This window comes from Alligator mississippiensis, chromosome 2 (genome assembly GCF_030867095.1).
Source record: "Alligator mississippiensis isolate rAllMis1 chromosome 2, rAllMis1, whole genome shotgun sequence".
NCBI classification, from domain to species: domain Eukaryota; kingdom Metazoa; phylum Chordata; order Crocodylia; family Alligatoridae; genus Alligator; species Alligator mississippiensis.
Genome location: NC_081825.1, coordinates 274,033,518 through 274,057,416, shown reverse-complemented (window position 1 = coordinate 274,057,416; position 23,899 = coordinate 274,033,518). Strand labels below are relative to the sequence as shown.

General features: G+C 39.4%; 1 protein-coding gene across 2 annotated transcripts in view; it reads left to right on the top strand.

Annotated features, from left to right (window-relative positions):
* The window catches only part of TTC7B (tetratricopeptide repeat domain 7B), a 266,729-nt gene that overhangs the window by 171,226 nt on the left and 71,604 nt on the right, over positions 1-23,899 (top strand). For both annotated transcript variants that reach the window (XM_059723173.1, XM_006271821.4), the window contains one exon: positions 17,360-17,500. In XM_059723173.1, coding sequence (XP_059579156.1) covers positions 17,360-17,500 — 141 coding nt within the window. The remainder of the gene's footprint in view (positions 1-17,359; positions 17,501-23,899) is intronic.

The following is a 23,899-nucleotide window of genomic DNA, read 5'->3' as shown; positions in this document are numbered from 1 at the left end:
TTTATAAGATAAAAAGATTAAAGCAGCTAGAGTAAGATGGGAATGTATTCAGCCTTATATATTTAAAAATATCCATTTTGAAGTTTTGAGAAGATATTTGCAATGTACATTCTATTTTTATTTTGTTTTTTCAAAATGACCCTTGCCTCTTGGTGTATTTGTATTCATAAAATATTTAGGGATGATCTTTTTGTATTATCCATAAATATTAACGTGTGAGCTCAATGTTGGCATGCTGGTCTATTCTGTTCTGTCTATCTAAAGTCTTATACTTTGCTTATCCTATTGTTATTTAAGCATCTGGGAGTATTTTTTTCTCTTCTTAATATTTAAAAAGCAAATTAGGAAAACAAAGAGAACTGCCTTTTGTGTCCCTAAAATGCAAGAACATTTTAGTAGCCTTTTGGCCCTCTTTATTATTAGAAAACAGTATTAATTTGGCTGGCTGATTCATAATGCAAGTGAATAGCTATTGACATCTTAAGAAAAGTAAATATTTTACAAGTTGAATAAGGAACTTTTCCTTACTGAGATATGAAATGTTGTACAGATTCAGTAGGTAAAATTTAAGGTATCGTAACATGTCAGTGGGTGCATGTACATGTGCACTTTAATGCGGAGCTGACTGGTTAGCTCCACAGTAAAGTGTCGCTGTCTACATGTGCACATGTATTAGGGTGCAGTAAATTAACTCTGAGTACTATCCTATGATGAAGTCATTTAGTGCACCAAAATGTACATGTAGACAGTGACCAGTGCTGGCTGGGGCACAAAGGTACTACAGTGTGGGGGCTGGCTGCTAGCTAGCCCCATATTATAGCACCTTTGTGCCCTAGCTAGCCCCTTTGCTGCCACCACCAAGAGCATGGGGCTGCTCTGCCCTGACTTAAACACATGTGACCCTGAACCCAGGAGCAGCTGATTCTGGTGCAAAATGCTCAAGAGTTTATTGCTGTGTGCTAACTGCACATGTAGATGCACCAAGTATATATTTGCATGGCATAATTAGTCTATTATCATATATTCACCTGTCATAATATAAATAAATACTATATTTACGTGAATATAAGATGACCCCAAATAATTAGATTCTATATACAGAAAATTATATAAACTTGTTGTAAATTTCCAGGTATAGAGTCCAAGTATTGGAGGGTATCTTGAATTCCCCACCTTCCCCAAATGTTACAGCAGGGAAAGCAATGGCTAGAGGGGGGAGGGGGTGTCAGGTGCCCTCTGCCCCACCCACTTCTTCCCTCTGGAGCCTTCCTGATCCCCCATATGTCTCTCCCTACCCCAGCTCCCCACAGCCTCTGTGCCGCGCTCCCCTCCCACCCCCCCGGTCTCGGCCTCCCTTTCAACCCCGGCCCCCTGCAAGTAAGGGTGAGCAGGGAAGCAGAAGCTGGGGGGGTGGGGAGGAAGCGGAAGCAGAAGCAGTGCTGCAGAGGGAGGGCCGGAGGCTGCTGAGGTTCTGACTCTGGCCCTGACCTGGGCTCAGGGCCAGAGTCAGAACCTCAGCAGCCACCTGCTCCCCACCTTGGCTTTGTATGCAGGAGCTTTATTCCGCATGCTGATTGTGGGGGGCCTGAGGGTGACACACCACCTCTTATATTTGAGTAAATACGGTATGCCTGAAAGGAGTACAAACAAAAAGGTACCAGGCCAGAGTGACTCTGATGCAAGATGCGAGAAACTTGTGTAAAGAGAATGAAAGTAACTTTTAGTTTCTGTGTCTTTCACAAAAGACTTACTCTCCTGTGTTCCACTTTTTTAAGTGCATGGAGGTTTTTTTTCTTAACTGTTTCCTTGCTTTATAGATTTTATGTCAAACCTCTGCATACTTTTCATGTGGTCTTTGAGACATGCATTGCTGTTTAGTCAGGCTTCAATGAAAAATGCCTTTTGGAAAGGTTTGTCATCCTGTAGATTTGAACCTATGAAGCTAAGAATAATTGGAACATGATTTACATCTTTGTATAATATCAGATTTGTACAGTAGCAGGAGATTTACGTTTTTATTTTATTTATGAAATCTTCATGTTGAACCAAAATTTACAGTTGATGTTTAATGATATACACACATTCACTAAAAGGTCACATTTGTTGTTGTAGCAAGTATTCAGTTATAAATACCTGAATCATGCAGTCTGTCTTATAGCATAGCAACAATGGAGTCTGTTAGTCACATAGTGGACTTTTTTGGTTACATATTTGTGTGTAATTACAATTGGAGGAAAAAAACTCCTTAACTTAGAAACATGCAGTTTGGCTTGTGGTCATTCCACATTCTGTTGTATCTCACTGCTTTTGGCTTAGCAAAGAAATACAAAGGATGAGCTTGAAACTTTAAAATCTATGTATTTATTTACACAAAGGAACATGTAATTCAAAATCATGGGAACTTCTCAAGAAATTTGCATAGAGATCTGAACTTCTGAAATGAAGATTTTGACTACCAGGAGTTACAACTGGAGCCCAATATATTTGAGCTTCTTGGGAGATTCCAAATTTTGTCATCTTATGAAACTGAACATTTGTCTTGGGGGTTTTTTCTTATATCAAATTGACCTGCGAAGACAGGAAAATTGATGTTTTATTTTCAGTTTCTATATGAGGAATAAAGGAAGTTTTGAAAGGTAACTTTTGAAAGCTTTAGGCATTGTTCGTATTAATTATAATTAAGTTGGCAAGATTCAGTTTTTATCAGTAAACATTGACAAATGTCTGTTTCACCTTACACTTGTAGACTGACAAAAAAAAGTATTTTGTTAATAATCAAAATGTATAGAAATGGGACATAAGAAAAATGATGGCTGATGGAGTGTATGATGACAGGGGCAGAACTCCTACAGAACTGTGCGGACTGTAGTTTGGACTGCAACTCCCAGAAATCCCAGGGGACTGGTAACAAAGGAAGAGGAAGTGACAAAGTAGATGAGAGAGCTACCTGTGAGCAGAGCTAGGACTGATGGCAGCTCTGCCACTCAGCTGGCAGCAGTCCTACAGTAATTATGTTTGTCATGGCAGCGGATTGAACTGCACTATAGTACTAGTATGCTGTCATTAATAAATTGCCTGCCCCCCACACCCCTTATCTCATGTAATCCTGAAAAAGCATTATTTTTAAGCATTTATTTATCTTCTGTCAAAATTATTAAAAAATAATCGAATTCTGCCAAAACCTAATTACAATAGTGTAGTTGCACCCTAAGACTCCAAGAGAGGGATCCTGCCCCAAAGAGTCTTATTTAAAAATTCAGGTTTTGTCCTGCCTTCTTTATCTGAAGACAGCATAAACCATTGGAAATTAGAAACTTAAAATTACATCAGCACAAAGACAATGAAACTTGATATGTTGATTTGGGGCGGGGGAGAAGTTTGTTTGAAAACTTCTCTTGTATCAGCTGCCACCTAACTCAAGTGCCCAGAAACATTTGTAACAAGGTTGGTACTAATAGAAGGGCAGGGGAGTTTGAAACTTTATAGACCAAGTTTCTGCTTCTGTTCAGTGGGTCCATATGGAACAACAGACTGCACTTTTGCATCTTTTGCAGACAGTGTTCAGCCATTTCTTTTTATTGTCAGGAAAAAGAGCAAGGGATTTAAATGCAAACCTTTCTCCTTTTGCAACTTGTCTTTTATGGTGATACATTCTCTCCCTCCCCCCATAGGGCAGAATAGTATACCTAGCCTCTGCAGATCTGGGGAGGAACAAACAGGAGCTGAAAATCAAACCAGAGAAGTAGTGTAACTACGGGATGGTGAGCAGGGCATCAGTCCTGGGCTCCAACTTAGAGGGGGTACCAATTTAACCCCCTCCCCACAGGAGTCTTTGCCAAAGCACAGCCCAGCCCCATGCCCCACAGTATATCTGTGAGGGAGGGGATGAACAAGGTGAGTGGACTGCTGCCTTCCTCCCTCCCCCAGGAGGATTTGGCATGCGAGGCACAGCCCTGTGCCCAGAAGCGTATCTTTGTGGGAAGGGGTGGGAATGGGACATCAGGAGGAGGCCCCAGGGAACCTGCACCATGGGCGTCTGCATTAGAGTCCAGCAAGCCTGTTCCTTAGGCCCCTGGTGGATGTACAAGTAAAGATACGATAGGATATGACGTGCAATTTGAACAACTGTGCTTCCTTCCATGCTGCATGTTCATGGCAGGAGGTGTGACGGATCGTGCATCAGATGCCATCACACCTTGTTGCAGGTGTAGAGGGAGCCTGGGATCATGATCTCAGACTCCCCTGCACTAGCAAGTAACAAGCTCCTGCAGCTGTGAGCTCTATCAGCTGATGGGTCTTCTGGGTGCCAGGGCACATCACGTGCCCCTGCATGTGGGAGCCATCAGCTGATCCAAGCTCCTGGCTGCCAGCAGACACCAATCTGGCCATAGCCTGGCTACATATTCAATTAATGGCATAATAGGAAACAGGCACAAAGCTGCTACACTTTTATCATAAAAAAACAACTTTGAGCATTTATACACATGCTGTGGGAGTAGGGGGGGAGGGGCGGGGCTTTAATTACAGTGGCTCTGAGAGCTTCTGTAATTAAAGGGCCCAGAAAGCCATGTGTATCAGCGTCCCCACACTGAAAAATGGTGGTGGGAGTGCTTTAACTAAAAGTTTGTTGACTGAGCTTTAGTTAAAGCACCACTGCCACCATTTTTCAGTGCAGGGACAAGGATACATGTAACTGGAGTCTGCTGAAGCACAATAATTACCACTTGGGGTAATTACCATGTTGGTGCAGCCTCCCTGCATGTGTACAGGCACCCTTTGTGGTTTATTTCCTGTTTTATCAGGCCATTAATTGTATTTGTGTGTAGTCGGGTAACAACTTAAGACATGATTAACTGGTTAGTCATGTCTTAAGTGTAATGTTTGCTGGAGGCCTTAATTGCATCAGCCCAAGCCTCCACTGCTATAGTAAGAGCTGCACCTGTAGCAGCTGCTGTCCAAGTGTAGAGAGCAGGGACAGGTACGATTCTTCTCCCTCTCCTCTTCAGCTCAGCCTTCTTCTCTCCACTGGTCAGCATAATGTCTCTCTCCACATCTCTGCCTTGGGTATTGGAAGAGCTCACTGTGCCTTTGAACCAGAGCTCTTGTTCACACATGGGCTTGTTCCACTGAACTGAATGCTTGCTTTGTTGGTCTCGTTTTAACTTGAATTCGTTGAGTTAAATTGAGTTTTTTCAGTTTGAGTGTCATCACTTTAGAATAAGCTAGTGTCTTACCAACTTAAACATAAATAAGCCACTCTTAAAACAACCTTGTATGTTGTCTTGTATTAATATAACAAAATACTTTTAAGCTAAATGGATAACTTCCAAATGTAGACAAAAAACAGAATAACCCCCTCTCCCTTTGATTAAAACATTAGTTCTCCTTTACATAATTATCCACCTACGCATTCACACTGATGGATGTGCACCCTGCAATTTGACCAGAGACTTTTTTTTTTGCCTTGGCAGTATCCGTAGAGTGTAATTTAATCCCACCTCTTCTCATGCCCCTATGTTGAGGGGATAGAAGATGGTGTGTGCTGCCTGTTCATCAGTTCTCCTTGTTCCCTGGCTAGACATGGAGCATTTCTTTGCAGTTCCAATAGCCTTTGAGCCTCAAATAAGCCAAAGCTCTCACTTTTTCTTTTTTCTTTTTCAAAGCATCTTTTCTGTGGGAAAATTTTTTTTCCAAGCCAGGAAGAGGGCTGAGAGTTGCATATTAACTTTGACCTTTGTTAGAAGCAGCCCAAAGCCTTCAAGCTTTTAATTGATGTTAGATAGCGCCTGCTTGGCCCCCACCTACATTTTTGACTCCACCACAGATAATGGGCTGTCTGTGGTCTCCCACTCTAGCTTAGCTGAACCATTCCAGTCTTTGTTTGGTAGGTGGCCTTACACAGACCTGCTTAACCTCATAGGTCTCTGGCAGAGCAAAAAGTGAGGGGCAAGAAATGTGCATTACCTTTTTATCTCCTAGGCTTGAGGGTAACTTTATAATTGTATTTATAGTATACATGTATTTATCATTGGATGCTTGCCAAAGAATATATTTCATTTAATATTAGTGGTGCATATCTGTGTTTGTCAGTCATCCAATGATAAATATATGCATGAATACACAGTTGTTATATCCCTAAAGGGACAACTTCTGATACCTCTCACAGGTAAGTGTCTGGGGGGGGGGGGTGCGTGTGTGTGTACGTACATACATACACACACACACACACACACACCCCTTGGGAAATCAGATGGGCTATTTTGATTAAGATAAACAGCATGCAATTCCTTTAAAGCTATGTAATTCAATTTATTATGTAGTATTTTAGTTCACTTATTTTTGACCTTGTATCATAACAAGTAAGGGAAAAAAACATACATTTTAAACCAGGTTGTCTTGACCTTTGTTTTTTATGAAATACAATAGGATTTTTAGACTTTGTTGAAGAAGATTTACTCTTCAAATGCATTTTGGTTGAAGCTTGTTTTTTAATGCACATAGACATTTGTCTTTGTATTCTGTCTGATGTGATAGATTTTGTAAAGTTGTTTTGAGAAAATGTTTTCTGCAGAAACCACTTTCATCCTTTTGAGTGGTGGAATAAATGCTTTGCATTCTGTCGCTTTTCTGGGGCATCCATGTGTCCATTAAATCCTTGCTTTTGGATCTCTTATTCTTTTATCATTTTTTTTTCTTTCGCTTTTTAGCCTCTGATACTTCCTCATCCTCTCTCTCAAGAACGGAGTCTCCTCTCCAACTGTTTGTATCTTCTCATCCTCATACCAAATCAGATACCTTTGTCTGGCCCCAGGCAACCCATCCACACTGTGACCACGTTTCTGGGCCCTGCACATCATCTCACTGTAAACTGTTTTTCTGTTCCTGATAGGAGTGTTAATTTGCTTTCTGCTTTTTCTGTTAATCTTCATAACTGATAAATAGGGTTTACACTGAAAGAATTTTAAACCTCCAAAACATTTGGTGTACATATAATTCTAGTTATTCATATGCCTTTGGTTAACCAGTGAAAGAAGTATCTAAAAATGCAATGAAGTATCATTTGGAGTAAGTAAATAGGGGCCCAAAGATCACCAGTTATTGAACTGATTGAAACCCAAATTCATGGCTATGATACAATGTAAGATATGGTAGGAGGAAGTAGTTGTAGCTATAGAGCACCAACTTTATTATGTGCACTTGCAGTAGTTGAAACTGGAATAGTCATTTCATTTACTGGCCACCTCCTGCCTTAAAGGATGTTACCCTCCTACAGATTTGTTTTTTTTCATCCATAGTTTTAAATTTTGAGTTGCTAGGTCCTTGATTAAAATGGCATTTAGTGACTGTAAGTTACAGCAACTATATGTCTTTTTTTCTGAAACTTTACACCAAAGAGAAAAATATATTTAATAAGTCATAGGGTATAATCTAGTTATAACAAGTTGTTTGTTTATTTAAAAAAAGATTGTGTCTTGCAGCTTCTACCAGCTGCATGGTGCTGCTGCTGCCCAAATGAAATCTTTTAGTGATACAGTAACAACTTCTTTAACGGGGGGTTTTATGTGTTTTTCCACATTTGCCTCCTTTTCCATGAACTTTCTTAATGTTGATATCAGTGTCCCCACACTGTCAGCTTTAGGTATAATACTATTTGGCTTCACAACTGTACCACTGTAATCCATTTTTCTGATGTTCAATCTTGATCTGACCACTGTCCTTAAGAACTTTTTCCTGGAGTTAAATATTCCCATGGATGAGTACAGTTCCACCAAATTTCCTTGTTAAAGTAATTGATAGGACTGTAGGTTTTTGTCCCCTTGTTGTTAAATCAGTGATTGTTAACAATGGTGCCATGGCACCATGAGGTGCCTTGAGATCCTTTCAGGGGTGTTGCAGGGTGTCATGCAGTGTTAGCCTTCTTAGGTGTGAAAACATTCATAAGACGCACCTAGAGATTTCAAATAGGAATCCATAATGTTAAAAATATTTTGATCTTCACAACAGAAGAATTGTGTTGTTAATTTTAACTCTTTTTTGCCTACAGAAAAATAAGAGGTAGCATTTTCTGAGGGGTCCCTTGGGTCGGTTGAGAAACATTGTGTTAAATGATAACGTGATCATAAATATTTAAATTTGTGAAAAATGAATCTTCATTTTAAAAGGAAGCTTTGTTTTACAGCAGCTTGGGAAGTTGAAGGTTTGGGATACTTGAACACCTGATTAATAAAGCACTGAAGTTTTTGTATTGAGCCTGCACAAGCATAGCACATACAAACCAAAGCTAGATTGTTTGTTCTTTTAGAACTGAGAGTTGTTAGAGACCGCACACAGATGTCTGATAAATAAGAGAATCTGGAAGTGCAAGCACAGATTCTACCTGCACCTTCTACCTTTTAATAGAAGCAAAAGTCACTGTATTCATGAGGAAATGCTTGTGCATTGAGGTAGGAAGGTCATCCTCAAATGCTGACTGGGCATAAAAGCAAAATAGCACCTTGCATATAGTCTAAACACTTGATGAAACTTGAAGATTTTGAATGTTCCTTTATTTCAAATAAGTAAAAATTAGTCAAGACACTTCCAGCTTTTTTATATATATTTATCAGGACTAGAGCTAAGGTTGTTTATTTTATTCAATTTCCCTTTTTTATGACAGAAACAAAATGCACGTTCTAAGTGTTTGAGTTTGTATTCCAATATTGGCTAAGTAGCAGTGTGAATTAGATGCAACTGTTTAAAAATAGTTCATGTAAACTGCCTACTCCTTACTTAAAACCTTCATTGCCTCTTAAAAATAATAAACCTGATTTACAGTTAGAAGATTATCAGAAATTTTGCTTTCTTGGAATTTTCTCTCTCTTTCTCTCTCTCTCTCTATATATATATTTTTTTTTTCTCCTTTTTGAATTAAGATTTTAATTTGTGGTTTAATCTGTTGTTCAAAGGCAATCCACCAGATGTTTACTTTCATAGTTTTTACTCCCTTTTTTCAGTTTGTAAGTAGTATGTACTTATACAACCCTAGTATTAATTTATAAAGGCCTTTACATCACACCTCCCTGCATCACGTAATGTACGTGCTTTGTCCATCAATAGTGAGCTTGGAACTGTGTGTAAAGCAAGGCTGGTGCTGTTTACCCATTGTCACCCCACGGCTTGTAATCTTACAAGATCTGAATGCACTCAATCAACACTTGAATTTAATTATTAAAGAGACAGTATTCATCTTCTAAAGGGCTGCAGATAAAGGTATTTCAGGAAGGCCTTTTATAGAATACTGGCCAATCACCAGTTTCTTTTATTTTTGAAGCTCTTAAGTCACCACAATTACTAAATATCACAGTGGTTTAGCATGTAATGTTACTACTGCTGGGTCAGTTTCCAGAGTACTTCACAGTGGGCAGCTGTTTTTTCTTTACATGTGTGTGGTGTATTTACTGGAATAGTGGTCATAAGAAAAGCTGGGAAAACCCTACTCCTCTAAAAGGAGAAAAATAAATAAGGGAGAATAAATAGCATAGGTCAGTAAAATAAAATAAAGTTACCTTTAGTCAGAAGTGATCCAAGGTACAAAACTGGTTTCTGCCCTCTTGTTTTATCCATTGTTTTAACTACCCTTGTTTGAAATTGCTAGAGTGAAATAAAGGTTATGGTTATTTTATGTCTAGTTTTGAACAGTAAATAGATGTTAATGGGATATATTGGAGATAAGGAGGATTTGTACATCTCTAGCAAGAATGGTAGTGGACCACTGATGATGATCACAGAACGAAGGGGAGGGTTCTCTACATTTTGTTAGCCATATCTGACTTCCTAGTCTGTCTTGTTACTGTTTAGGTATGGGAAGGTTTAAAAAAAGATAAATTACCATTTTTTCATATAGGAGAGGCGTTTTGTACCTCATGAATTTTCAGTAGAAGGAATAAAATTGTAGTTGAAACTCCTTTATTTAGTCCTAGAGAAAAGGTACTGTCTCTTTGAACATAATGTGTTTGCTTATATAAGCACAGAATCTTCTGCATGTCCATACCACTGGCATTTTTCAGTGCTGCCGCAGCTATCTTTTGTGCATGTGATGTTGGAAGTGTTCTTTACCCTGCATGAGCATTTCTTCTGTTGAATTCAGATATTTCTCTCCTTGTGTCAGACACTATTTCATTAATCATTGATTAAAGGGAACAAGAGTAAATGATAGTTCCTAGCTCTTTGCAAAGGAAGTCAGTATCACCATTCCCTTTTACAAATGAAGACATTGTTGGAGAGAGGGGAAGTTACTTGCCCAAGATTGCCCAGTGGCCAAGTTTGGAATAGAGTCCAAGCAATGATACCACACTAAGCCTAGTATTTTAGGTTGAGATTTCATTAGAAATGACCAAGAAAATTACTAGTAAAGTTATGCTTATCAAACTGAAATGTGTCATGAAGTTTATCCAACGCTACTTCAGTAGTGGTGTTTATGGGCAGCATAAAAAATGTTGATTTTATGTAGATTTTGTGATGAGAGAGATCTTAAAGACATTAGAGGGATCCTTATGGAAACAACTCCTCAGAGTAAATGCCAGTAAAACTGGAAACTGTTTTCTTGGGTGTAGGTTGTAGCCGTTTTGGTCTGAGGACATAGGCAGACAAGGTAAATCTGGTATCTTTTATTAGACCGATCTTTGGGTAAATCTGATCTTTTATTAGACCAACTCAAATAGTTGGAAAATGCATCTGATGGAAAATACGTAGGAGAGAGTAAACAACAACTGTGCACCAGAATGAATGTGCACCTGAAATCTATTAAAGACGAGAATACCCAACTACCACGGGGGCACACTCTCTCTCCAATCTCCTAGTTTTAATCCTCAAATGGAATTTACAAAACACTTTTCACAGATGATCCAACCTCCTGGATACAAAAAATCATGGACTAAATATAGACATTGGATTTATGACACACTATAACGGGTAGACAACCCCCAGCACAGGTGCCAGAGTGCAACATGTGAAGGCATTTGTCTTTGTCTCTAGTGGGTTATGGAATAGAGAAAATCCCACACAACTTACTGATTCGTTTGATGCACTGGCTGGGGAAATTTTTAGCTACTTGCACGATTTCACAATGATTACACACTTAATTCATACAACACAATTTTATTTTAAAATTCTTTGCTACGCATATAACACTGCTTAGATTTAAGAAATACCACAAACATTAAGAACACAATAACTACATATATCAGAAACAATGCTCCAAATGTACTTCCTTCCCAAACAATGCTATAAGAATTAGTATTACAAAAACAACTACAGTTACAACTAAAAGTTAAATTTGATTCAATACCATTATTTTTCATAATATACTTACAATTCTAGAATTCCGAGAAGCCAAACACCTAGATATGGTTTCATTCCTCAGTAGTACAATTTAATGGGTTGGCCTTAGTAGTACGGTTCAATGGGCTCGCCTCAGCAATATGGTTCAATGGGCTGGCCTCAATACTGATAGAACTAAGTCCCCTTCCTTCAGTCCCTTTCGGGTGCTCCGCAGCTTCAGCGTGAACTAAGAGATTTGTGTTCACAGAGAGGGTGGTTCAGGTGATCAGTCTGATCTGGCCTACACTTGCGATTCTTCCTTCATTGTTCTGCAAGTGAGGTTACCTCCAAATTGGGACAGTAGGTTAAAGTTTTTATTGAGTGAGTTGCCGTCTTGGGCCCCTCCTACCCAAACCTGTCACTACTCCCAAATTTGGGCTCAGATCTTACTTAACAGATTCTTTTGCTTGGTAATTAGTTTCTTTTGTTGATCATTTTAATTACTTTGAGGAATTTCCATATCACTGAATTGACTTTTATTTCCAATCTTTTAAAAGGCTCCTAGGGTTTGATTTCTCGGAATGTGGGATGTTTACTTAAGGGTCATTTTTATGTTAACTTTGTTAAAGGCCTCTAAAGATAAAATTCAAGAGTTAAGACTTTGAGCAAAGTCAGGACCTTCCTCATGTAGACCAAAATAATGGCCTAGATAAGAAGATAAATCTTGTCTTCTTCCTAAACTGGCTAATGGACAACTGTTACAAACATTCAAACTATTACATTCAGTATGACAGTCTTAGCATGAGCACCTCGGGGCAGATGGCAGGGAAGGGGCCAGGGCTGCACAGCCACAACAAGGATTAGGCCCCTTGCAGCTCCCCTGCTGTCTGCCCCTGGCACACCAACATCTTACAAGCCAAGTTTGCAAGTGTTTTCAGCACTGTCCAAAAACATTGCCAACCCCTGCAATATAACCTGCCTGACATCTGACTCCCCTGGTACCTCGCCACTATTTACCTGCTACATTCATCCCCCTCCTTCCCTCCCCCACAACCTGTGTCTAACCCACTGACTCCTCAATTTACATCTTCCCTGACTGGCTTTCTTGTACGCATACCATAGAAGCCTTTGGCTTCTTTAGTATTTATTCCATCCAGGAAGAGTACATACCAACTGCAGATGCTTCCTCAGCCTGACAAAGGGCACTTAAATCTGAAAGCTTGCTAAGAAGAATTTTTCCAACTATTTGAGTTGGTCTAATAAGATGCTAGATTTACCCAAATAACTGTTTAGTTATCACCTTGTCATGGTGTCAGGCTTCCTTGCTCATTTGTTAAATTTGTGGCACTTAAGGCCTCCCATTGAACTAAAAGGTTATTGTGTTGTGTCAAACAAGTATAAGCTGGTTTTGCGCAGATAAAAGGTTTCTCTTTCTCCGTAAATCATGGACAGGTTACAATTGGAAACACAGATTGAAAGGTAACAAAATATTTCTAAACAAAATAGAGCAGTGTAATACAAAATAAATGCATTATTAATGATCTCAAAAGGCATTTAACAGTGTGAAGGGCGTTTTTCAGGCAAAACTTGTATAAGTTATATGGATTCTCGATGTTCCAAAAATAGTTATAGTAAAATGGTTTGACTATCAAATGATAGCCTTAGTCAAGTCAAACAGTCTAAAGGCATAGATAGCAGAGTTCTGGTTTGCTCATGAATTACTACTAGTACTTTTTCCAAGACCTCATTACTCTTTCATAGCTTAGTTGTCCAGAAAATCTTGTTTCACCAAGAAAGACTTGAATCCTTCCCCAATTCTATATAACATGTATGTTTATAGGTCTGAGTGTGGCAGTTGTTCAATAATGGGAGGAATGCATATGTTCATAGTGTTTCAAGGCTCATTCAACTGACCACAACGTTGCTTCCATAATGAATTATTATGGCCTGGATAGGATTAAAAAATACAGACTACATATTTGTATGAGAACTGAACTTCCCTTTCTTCTGTAATGGCTATAAAGGAGTTTAAAATGGTTTTGAAATGCAGTGACAACATTGCTGGAGAAAGCTAGGCAACTGAGAAAGGAATGTGATTGGTCAAGGGCTGGTGAATGCAAACCATGAAGTGAGACCTATGTGAGACTAGGAAGAACAGAGTTTGTGTTGAAGTGAAACAGGAAGTCAGAAGGCTGGTCATCAAACCTCTATGTGTGAAATTTAGAGCAGATAACTTGTTTTTTCTTTTCTTTGAGAGGCAGGAATTTGTGTGGGTGATTGTTTGCTATTTATTAGACAGACTGTATAATTGGGAGGGATATAGACAAGCTTCTGGTACTGATACAGACAGTCTAATAAATATGACCCACAAAAATCCCTGCTTCCACATTTGGCTCCCTCTACCCATGTATTATACAATTAACTGATTAATTGTGCAGTTAGAATGGCTATATGCGCAGAGTAACTATCACACCATAAAAATGTTCATCCAGGTATAAAGTTAGAACTTGAAAATGTGTAAGAACTTTATAGATGGTTTCTATCTAGCTTTAATTTGAATGTGTAGCAAGGATACCTCTGTGCCTGGGAGCTCCATCAGCTGCAGGGCTCCCAGCCACAGCAATGGGTAGGGGCTTGTTGGAGCAATGAGTCCCATCAGCTGCACAGCTCCTTGCTATGGCAACACATGGAGCAGTGCCATGGCTGTGAGCCCCTCAGGTGTGGGACTTGCAGCTGCAGCAGTTTGCTACTTCCTGGTGCATAAGGAGCTCAGGATAGCAATCCCAGGTTTCCCCTGCACTGGCAATAAGGTATAATTGGATCCGATGCTGGATCCCACAGTCATGCCTCCTGTCATGAGGGGTGCCTGGAGAACTCAAAAGATTCCAAGTTAATTAATTGTTCCAAGTAATAATTGGTTATCTAGAAACTGATCAAAGAAACTGACAGCATGCCGTGTAACCAGCACAGCAAGAAATGGACCAAATACAAACTAGTTGTGGTGAAACTAGAGAAGCACAAGGTATTCTGGATCAGAGTTTGGGGGAAGATCGGGTAAGGGTGACATGTGGGTTATGTACTTGATATTTGAACAGGAAAGAGAAAATGTCAGCACTCCCACATTGTTTGAGAGCTTTAAAGTCTTTGAACAGATTGAAGCAGAGAGGACTGAAAAAACTCAAGAGGAGTTTACTGGAATAAGGTGCTCAAATTCCATTGAGTGTCTTTTCATCCTACTATGCCTTAAACTTTCAAAAAATCAATGTTAGTGCAGATGATTTTGGAAGAATTTGGTCACAGGTCACGATTAGCACAGGATGGTAAGGGAATTTTGGGTTGCATGCATTTCATTGCTGATTAATATGAATGCTAGAAATTGTGACTAGTTCTAAACTGAAATGATCTGAGCTGGTTAAGTAACATTAAGAGGCTACTGTTTAATCTCAATTGTTAAAACCCCAATTAATTTAGAATATTTATTGTTTGAGAGATGTATTAGTGCAGTAAAATAAGAGGAGGCAAACTTTTTTTTATTATTGGTTTAATTGGATACTCACAAACTGCTGTTTTGTATAATATTTGCATATTTTATTTAAAGGATAGAAATACTAAAATACTCTTAAGGAAAGTTTTCATTATAAACTATACTATTTTTGTTCATAATTGTTTTTAAATTGTGTGATTTGCCCTCTTTTAAGATAAAGATTATTAGAAATAAAATTAAAGGTGCAGCTAAGAATTTAAAGTAGAACTTCTGGGGTAGAAGTTCATCTTCAGAGACCTGTGTAACAGGATTCTGATAAACTACCCTGTTTTTACTTGGTAAAAACCTAGTATTTTACCTAGTATTGTCTGCTGTTCAAACAAATTTCTATGCTAGGCTACTGCTGTGTTGCATGGATTACTTATTTATAGAATTATAGGGACAATACCTTCGGGATTTTACGTGACTTCAGACTTGGTCTCAATAGTACATTTCCTAAGTGGAGTAAAATTGTGGGCTATTTATCAGGCACCAAAACATTTCCATAAAAATTTTTAAAATTGACTTGAAGTACATTAAATGATTCCCGTTGTGATCCACACCTGGCCTCTGCCCCAATTAATGTTTGGCTTAATAGAGGGGAACGTTTGGAGAATGTTCTACAACGTCCCCTTCCATAAAGTCAACTTCTTTGTTGACTGGTTACAACTTGTCCTTGCTAGTCCTTCTGAGAGCAAGGTGTCAACTGCCATTTAATGGTAAACAGGTTGCATTTGAGCTCCTATATATATAGGAGCTCTGTCTTCCAGCTGGCTTTCAAGTTGAGAAAAGAAGAAAAGATGCATAACTAGAGCTAGTATGATTAATGTCTGTGGCATGATATTTTTCTTGGAATATTCCACTTTTATTTTTTTTCCTTGAAGACTTCTTGTAACTGGCCTTCCATACCCTTCTCTTTTATAGTCATTGAGAATATGAGCCAGATGGACGTGATGAATAAAAGCTTTTGTAAATGTTCAACCCTAGAAAGCTGTTTCACCAGTCAGGAAGGGAACACAAAGCACAACCTCTCAGGGCACAGTTGTTCAAAAGGACAAATAAAATACAAAGTAAAACTCAGCTGAACAATGCTGGCCATAGTTCCCAGAGGCTTTTCTGTCTTCCAGCTGGCAAAAAAGACACGCCCATAGATCTAGCTGCTGCTTTCTTGTGTATTCAGCCCAGCTGCATGATAGGTTTAGATCCCTCACCTATTTCCAGGCTGCTACTTTGTTTTGTCATGCCTGGATGTACATTTTATATGGGAGTTCCATATTGATTAAAAATGCTTAGGAAAAAAAATCAGATTTATCAGTGTTCAGAGGAAATTTAAGTTTTATGAATTCCATTAAGCTTTATGCTTTAAATCAGTATCTAAGTAGTAGAAATCAAAGTGTTACCTATTGTGGGAGGGGACAAATCATCCTGTATCAGCCCATTGTGAAGTTCCTACAACTTTTCTTTCAAAACATGTAGACCTGGCCAGTGTCAGCAGACTGGTCAAAGCAGATCTCCTGTTGACCCTGCATAGTAACATCTATTTTCCTGTTGTGCATAACTAATATAAAATGCTGTTTATTCAAACCCATGTGGGTTTGAAATTATCAGAGAAAATTGTGGTTTGTTTACAGATATTTTAAAAGTATATGGGGAGTTGGGATTTAAAATGCTTATGGCCCACATCAAAAAACAATCAAGGCTAAAAATTATATCCATTTAATATCTAGTGCATTGTTTTAATTTATAATTATGTCATCCTGCATACTGTACCTGTAGAAAACCCGCTTTTTTTGTAGCGTAAGGGGGATAATATTTGCAGATGGGAGTTTAATACCCATTGTAAATGTTTGTTTTTGAGATGCACAGCACAGAACAGGCAAGTATTTAGGATAGTCTTCCTGAAAGGAATTATTTGGCTGTCAAACATTTTAATTCAACATTGTTGATTAGCTAAAGTTTGCATCCAGCATAGTTTTTGTGTATCTATGCAAGGACACCTTTGTATGTTTTAATTCTATCTATCTTGTACTTTTGTTATTAGCCTGAAAATAGTAATCTAATTGCACTCTATGAAAAGACACAGCAATTACTAACATTAAAGTGCATGCAGGAAACTGAAGGTTGCAGCATATAATGCCATCATGATCAGTTTCTGGATCATTTACACTGTCATAACTGGAATGTTAAATTAAATTTTTAGCGTTCATAGTAGTTACCCAAATATGTCACACAGCTGCCAAGACTGTAACATGATTTTTAGTGTAGATTCATTCACACTAGTGTGTGTGTGTGTGTGTGTGTGTGTGTATATATATGTGTATATATTTATGTATGTATGTATGTATAAATATAGATCAGAAAGAGACTGACTTAAAAATACAAGTTTAAATCCAGGTTAGCTGCTTCTTAAAGCCTCTGTTATGGAAAGGGTTAAGACAAAGTATTTAACACAGCATGTGTGAACATTTTCCCCTGCTCCCCACTTTCCCTTCCCAACTGATGTGACTTTGTTTGTTTGTGTTTTAATTACTTCTCCAGGTTCAGTCCATGCAACATCAATAGCAGCCTCCAGAGTGGAACAGGCACTGTCTGAGGTTGCTTCATCTTTGCAGAGTAGTGCTCCTAAACAAGGTCCTCTGCATCCTTGGATGACTCTGGCTCAAATCTGGCTCCATGCAGGTACTGTAAACTAACTCTTTTGTCCTCACTAGCCTATGCAATCATAGGAATATGTACTTATTTTCATTCAGCAGATTAGAATCTATTACTGTTTGTCAGCTGAAATTTGAGCTTCTAAAGATGCATTCAGAATGTGGTATCCTGGTTCAGTTAAAAACAGGAACCTTATTTTAATTTATGAAACAGGTCAGTGAGGATGGCATTTAGCATTTAATTTTATAATCTTATCCAAAAGTTGATGCATTTTCTCACCATAACTTAATACAGTCTGTTACAGATTTATAAAATACCTCATTTGACATAGTTATCCTTGAATATTTTGCAATATTTTTGTGGAACTTCTTAACAAAACTTTAGGCAACAAAGGAATGTTTAATAGTCATGAGGTCCTAATATTAAATCCAAAGCGTAGCAATTTGATGAACTTAAAAATATAAATTCTGTATCGTTCCTATTGCTTGGAAAAAGGGATAAAATATATAAAGCAATTTTTTTTTCTTCTCAACTGCATTAGTTGGGTTCACATGCTAAAAGAAGAGGTACTCCTCCCTCTCTCTTCAGCATTGGTGAGACCTCAGCTGGAGTACTGTGTCCACTTCTGGGCACCACACTTCAAGAAGGATGTGGATAAGCTTAAGAGGGTACAAAGAAGGGTCATCCATATGATTAAGGGCATGGAGGATAGGCCCTATAAGGAGAGACTATGGGAACTGGGTTTGTTCAGTCTGAGTAAGAGAAGGCTGAGGTGACTTGATAGCCGCCTGCAAGTATGTCATGGGTGAACATCAAGTACTAAGGGAGCAACTCTTCAGGAAGGCACCAATAGGCATAAATTAATAGAGGGTAAATTCAGACTAGACCTAAGAAAAACTTTTTCTCTGTAAAGTTCACCAGAATCTGGAACACTTCTAAAAGAGGTGCTCAAGATGAGGCTGGACAGGTGCCTTGTTGAGCTTGTCTGAGCCCAATAACTTCTTGCCCACGGCACAGAACCGGACTTGATGATCTTACAGGTCCCTTCTGGTTCTATGGTTCTGATTCTATAATTTTAAGAAGACGACTTTTATTTTTAAAAGGGAAATGTACATGTTCCTTCTGCTTTTCCCCTGTGCCATAAGCTTGGGTAATTCTAGTGTATAAAAGTATTTCAACTACAAGGGTGTCAGAACAATACTTATTAAAGCTGCTGTTTTCACATGAGTGAGTATAGATTGGACCTGAAAGGCATCTGTTTGAAGTAGCTTTGTGAACATTGCATGCGGTGTTCAGCTGTAAATTTAAAAGTTGAACATTTTCTTTATGTTCTTTTCTGCATCTACCATGAAGGTAGATAGAGCCCACAAAGCAAGCAAAACCCTTGGCCCAAAATCTGGACTAGGCCTCTAGACCAGCACTGTGAAGCATGGGTATTTGGCCAGTTGGCTAACTGGTAAAGTTTTATTATACCTAGCATGGCAAATCAGTTTCAGTGGGTATACTTTCTTCTTGTTACATATAATCAAGTGAGTATATAAAATTTTTTAGTGATTTCAATTCATTTTTAAATTGAAGGAAAACTTTGTATCTTGGGAGTGGGGTCAGTTGAGGAGTTGGTGGAGCATTTGTATGTATAAGGTAAGGCAGCAGTTTTGTATGCATTTTTTATCTGCTGGGTCATACCTTACTCAGAACAATGAAACAGTAGCACTCCTAGCTTCTTGGGAAGTTTTAGATACTACCTAGTGTGAAAGGTAGAATACTTTGTTCCATTGGAAGGGTAAAACTACTTATAGAAACATAAGATAACCTAGCTAGAAAAAGCGACATTAATAAACATTCTGCCTGTAGGTCCACCTACCTAATACAAAAATAATAGTGGGCTTCCTTGACTTGCCTGTTGTGTCACGCAATGATAGGTGGGATGTTCAGTAACATTTTCCTCAATGGTAAAAATCTTGGAGAGATGATACAAAAGTGTTGCCTGCTGCAGCATACCAGAGTCGGAACTAGAGGGCTTCACTGGTAGATGCTGCATAACAATGTACAGTATGTAAAAACAAGGTCCTCATCAATATTTTTAAAGCACGTAGAAAACCTGCTGTTTTTAATGTACAGATCTCAATCAAGTTAAACAGAGCTATGGCAGTCATTAAGCCATTGCTGTTTTCAGTATCATTATGTTGGCTTATGTTTTTTTCTATATACTGTATACCTTTTAGTATTAGTCATACAGTAAGGATGACAATATATCAAAGGTCTCTCTAAGATACTTTATTACTTAAGCCATTCTATTGTCCATTGGCATGCGTTTAGTATAACTTTTTCCCCTAAATGTTGGAATTCTGCTCCTCAAGGAGTTCTTGTCATTGAGAAGTAATTCTGTCTGTATTTAGTATTGCTATATCTTTTTATCATGTTTCATTTGACTTGTTTGAATTGTTAATTTTATCAATGTTCCATCTAATTCATCTATTTGGGAAAAAAAAAGGAAAGAAAGAGACCAAGACTAGTTTTGCTAGTGATAAATATGTTACTTCATTTAGATGAAGTGTGTTTTGTGTTCCCACTAATAACAAATGCTCAGAAAAGCAGCTTTTCTTTTTCTTCTAAGGAAACACAGGAAATGAAGTAGGAAGCCCCTGTAGGTCACCTCACCTGCATCATGGCAGCATTAATTTAAATATTCATAAGCCACCCTAAGCAGATGGATGTCGGGCTAAGCTTTGACAGTCTCCACTGCTGGCCTCCCTTGGCAGTTCACTGTATTGTTTAATTCCTCTTACAATTAACTTTTATTAATATACATTTTTAATTTGTCCTGCTGAAGCTTAACCCTTCTGCCTTCATTTGATCTTTACTAGTAAGAACAAGTGACTTGTTCACAGGGGGTGATATGAATATTGCATTTCTGCCCCCAACTTGGTGGATCACTTTGATCATTTATGCCAGCAGAAGGAGAAGCTTGTAATGTGAGCTTGGTCACTTCCTGACAACCTACAGTTTCACCTAGTTTCCTTCCTCTCCTTTAAGGACACAGGTGCAGGAGCAGATCCAGAGGTTCTCCTTGCAGGATCTGTTTGGAGCCCCTGTTTTTGTATAGCTCTGGAGCGCAACAGATGAATGTGGCCACAGCTGCTCATTCCCTCCTGTCCCCCTGTCACTAAATTCACTGGGGAAAGGAAAGGGCAAACAGCAGCAACACTCATTCCTAGGGCTCTGGAGCCACAAAAGCAGGGGGTCTGACCAGACCCTGCCCTAGTCAGCAGATTTGTTTTGGAGCCTAGTGCTCAAGTGGAATTAGCTCCACCAGGAGCCCACCCTGAGCAAGCAGTGAGATCAGCCTTTGTGCGTACATGGCACAGCCTAAGTCAAGGGGCTGGACCCCACCTTGCCCTATTCCTGAATCTGCTACTGCACAAGTGTCTTGCCCTGTTCCTGAATCTGCTACTGCACAAGTGTACAGTCTGTTTCCTTCTCTTGTAAGTTCTGTAATAGTAAGCAAAACTGCTTGTGGGCCATATTCCTGCCTGTTGAATATAGATACTTGAAGAACTAAGGAAGAAACAACTGGGGAGGCTAGAGCCACCTAGTGGGGGAAAAATGAGGAAGAAGTTGCTCTTCTAGTGTATGGAAGGGAAGGATATAACCTGGAGCACGAATAAATGATAGGGGAGAATTTGTAGGAAAACCTTTTCCTGAGAGGGACTCCTATCTCGAGATCTTTCCAATTTATCCCCTTGTTTATAAATGTTAGCTAATTCAGCACCTCAAGGCCCTAGTCAGTATAATGGTTTAGTCATATTTGTTACTTCTCTCAAGCATCCAGTTACCTTTCCTACTGCAGCATATTGGATGCGTCTACATGAGATGTTTAATATGGAATAGACTAATTAGTTCCACAGTAAACATCTTGGCACTTACATGTACAGCCCTGTTAGGCCCCAGGAAACTAACAAATTCCTCAGCAGGGTAGTAATTGTAAATATTGTCTATGGTAGCCATTCTACACAACTCCAATGGCACGTCCTACAAACTGTACTTCAGTACCTTTTTTTAAATTTGGTAATACACATTGTAGACTGTAGTTTACACCATAAACATATCACACACTCCATGAGGTACCATCTGAGGATTTTAAACCATGTTTTGCCCTGAAGATATTGGGACCACTGAGGTGTTTCTCTTCTAAATTTATCAACGATATTGCCTAGAAGTAAAACAACATGACAATGGTCTCTGTAACATAGGAACAAAGGGACCAAGAAGGAGATTACATTGAGTTAATTTTTAATGCAAAAACAGAAAAGGAAAACCCTTCCCCCAGTCTGATTATTATTTTGTTATTTAACTGATAATATAAACCTAAGTTTAAAATGAAATTACACGTGCTGATGATCTCCTAGTGACCTCCATTGTGCTGTTCCATTACAGTGCATGTTAATAATACACTAACAAAATGCACACACTTATGGTACTGTCAAGCACCAATGCAAATCGAAAAACACAGGAGGCACTTTACTTTTGTTTTAACCATTAAAGGCTCTTAAGAAACACAATACAACAGCCAAAAGAAAGCAGGCTTAGATTTTCAATAGGCACCCAGGGTGGCACCAATTTGTGTTCTGTTTGGTATCATTTTTTGCAGGGCCTGTAGTTTTGCCAATAAAATACATTCAGGCCCTGACCTTCTCCAGCATAAAGAAGATACTCAGTCTATCTTACCACGTAACGTAAGAAATCAATACTGTATTTTACTAAATTTGAGTTAATTTTACTTTGGGATGGAAATGTGCTGCGGTCCTGGGCACATGTAAATGCAGTACCCAGGAACAATAAACTCTACTGCAGTTTATTGCATTGTATTAATATACACATGTAGATACAGCCATTGTAGCATAGATTTAGTTCTGAATTTCAGGGGCCTTGCTATTGAGACCTTCAGTACATGGAAGAAGTAGAAACTCACCAGGGAGTTATCTCAAAGATTAAACAGTAGAATTTTTTATCAGATGTTGCTGCTTTTTGCACTCCAGTTTGTCCCAGCTAAAGAACAGAAAACGGCTCTTCTTAATTGATACTTTCTGCTGTCACTCACTTTAGAGATGCCTGAAGACTGAAATGAACACTGGCAAACACTTATTGCAGAGGAACTTGAGATATCATTCTTGGGGTAAAGTTACGCATTTGAATTAAGCCACTTGAAGGGCACTGAAAATGTGAGTGATCACAACTTCAGGTTCATTAATAAATGGATAATGTAGATGTCTTGAAGTTATGCTACTTTAGGCAAGGATTATCTGAGTCCTGCTATCCCGAACAAATTACTTGAACTGGCAGTTCCACAGAGATGAAACAACCACGTTGCAGCCCTCCAGCATCACAAGAGGCAGTGTTCCCAGATGGACCAGTTGTCCCCCTGGATTTCACAGCCCTTGCCTGACAGCTGGGAGTAGGAGCTGAAAGGGTGGAAGGAGAACAGTGGGGTGGGGGAAACATAAGGAAGGAGGGGGAGGAGAGCAGGACTCAAATGGAAAGAGGGAGGGGACAGGAGGGCAAGGGAAGGAGTGTAAGTGGACCTTGCAGTTCCCCATGGGGGAGAGGTGGTGAAGGATAAGGACCTGGTGGAGGCAGCACAGGCTCAATCTACTTATTCCAGGAGCTGCAAGGCCCACCCATGCCTGTTCCATGGCTGCTTGGCTGCTCCTTGTCCCCTCTGCCCTTCCCCCAGGGGGAGGGCAATCCAACCCAGCTGGGGTAAGCTGCTTCTAATGGGGACCAGTAGGACCTGGTGCTGGAGCCTATACTGTGGCTACAGAACTGAGAAGCAGGGCATGCATAGCTAGCTGCACCCCTGCTTACCAGTCCTCTTGCCACAGGTCACAGCAGTGCACATTAGGGAAAGTATTAACCCCAAACATGAAGCTGCTCACAGTGGGTCCTTCTACACATGTGCATGACTGTGCAGTTGTTACTGCGCAGTCATTTAGTACTTGCTTTAGTGCTATAGCAAGTACTAAATGATTGCACAGTAACTGCCATTACTGCACAGTCCCAACAGCGCACAGGTCGTTTCTGTCGGGACCGAGGGCGGTCTAAGGCTATGGCCAGTAGCCCGGACCGTCAGGTGGGGTTTTTCCATGACGGAGTAGAGTTAGGCACGGAAGCGTATTGGTTGTACAAAGAAAGCTTTATTTACACTGCCGATGGTCACAGTGCAGGAAGGAAACTTGCTTGAGTTGCAGTTGCACACAAACAAACAGAAGTGAGATCTCTTCTCGCACCGAACCGAGATGAGTCGTCGATGTACGACTCTGCATGCTGAACACGGGGGATACGTCAAATTTTCCACTATTACGGGGAGTGGCTAGAAGCTGATCAGGCTTCTATGTCCTCCTCCAAGACGCACGCGGAGTTTGCTAG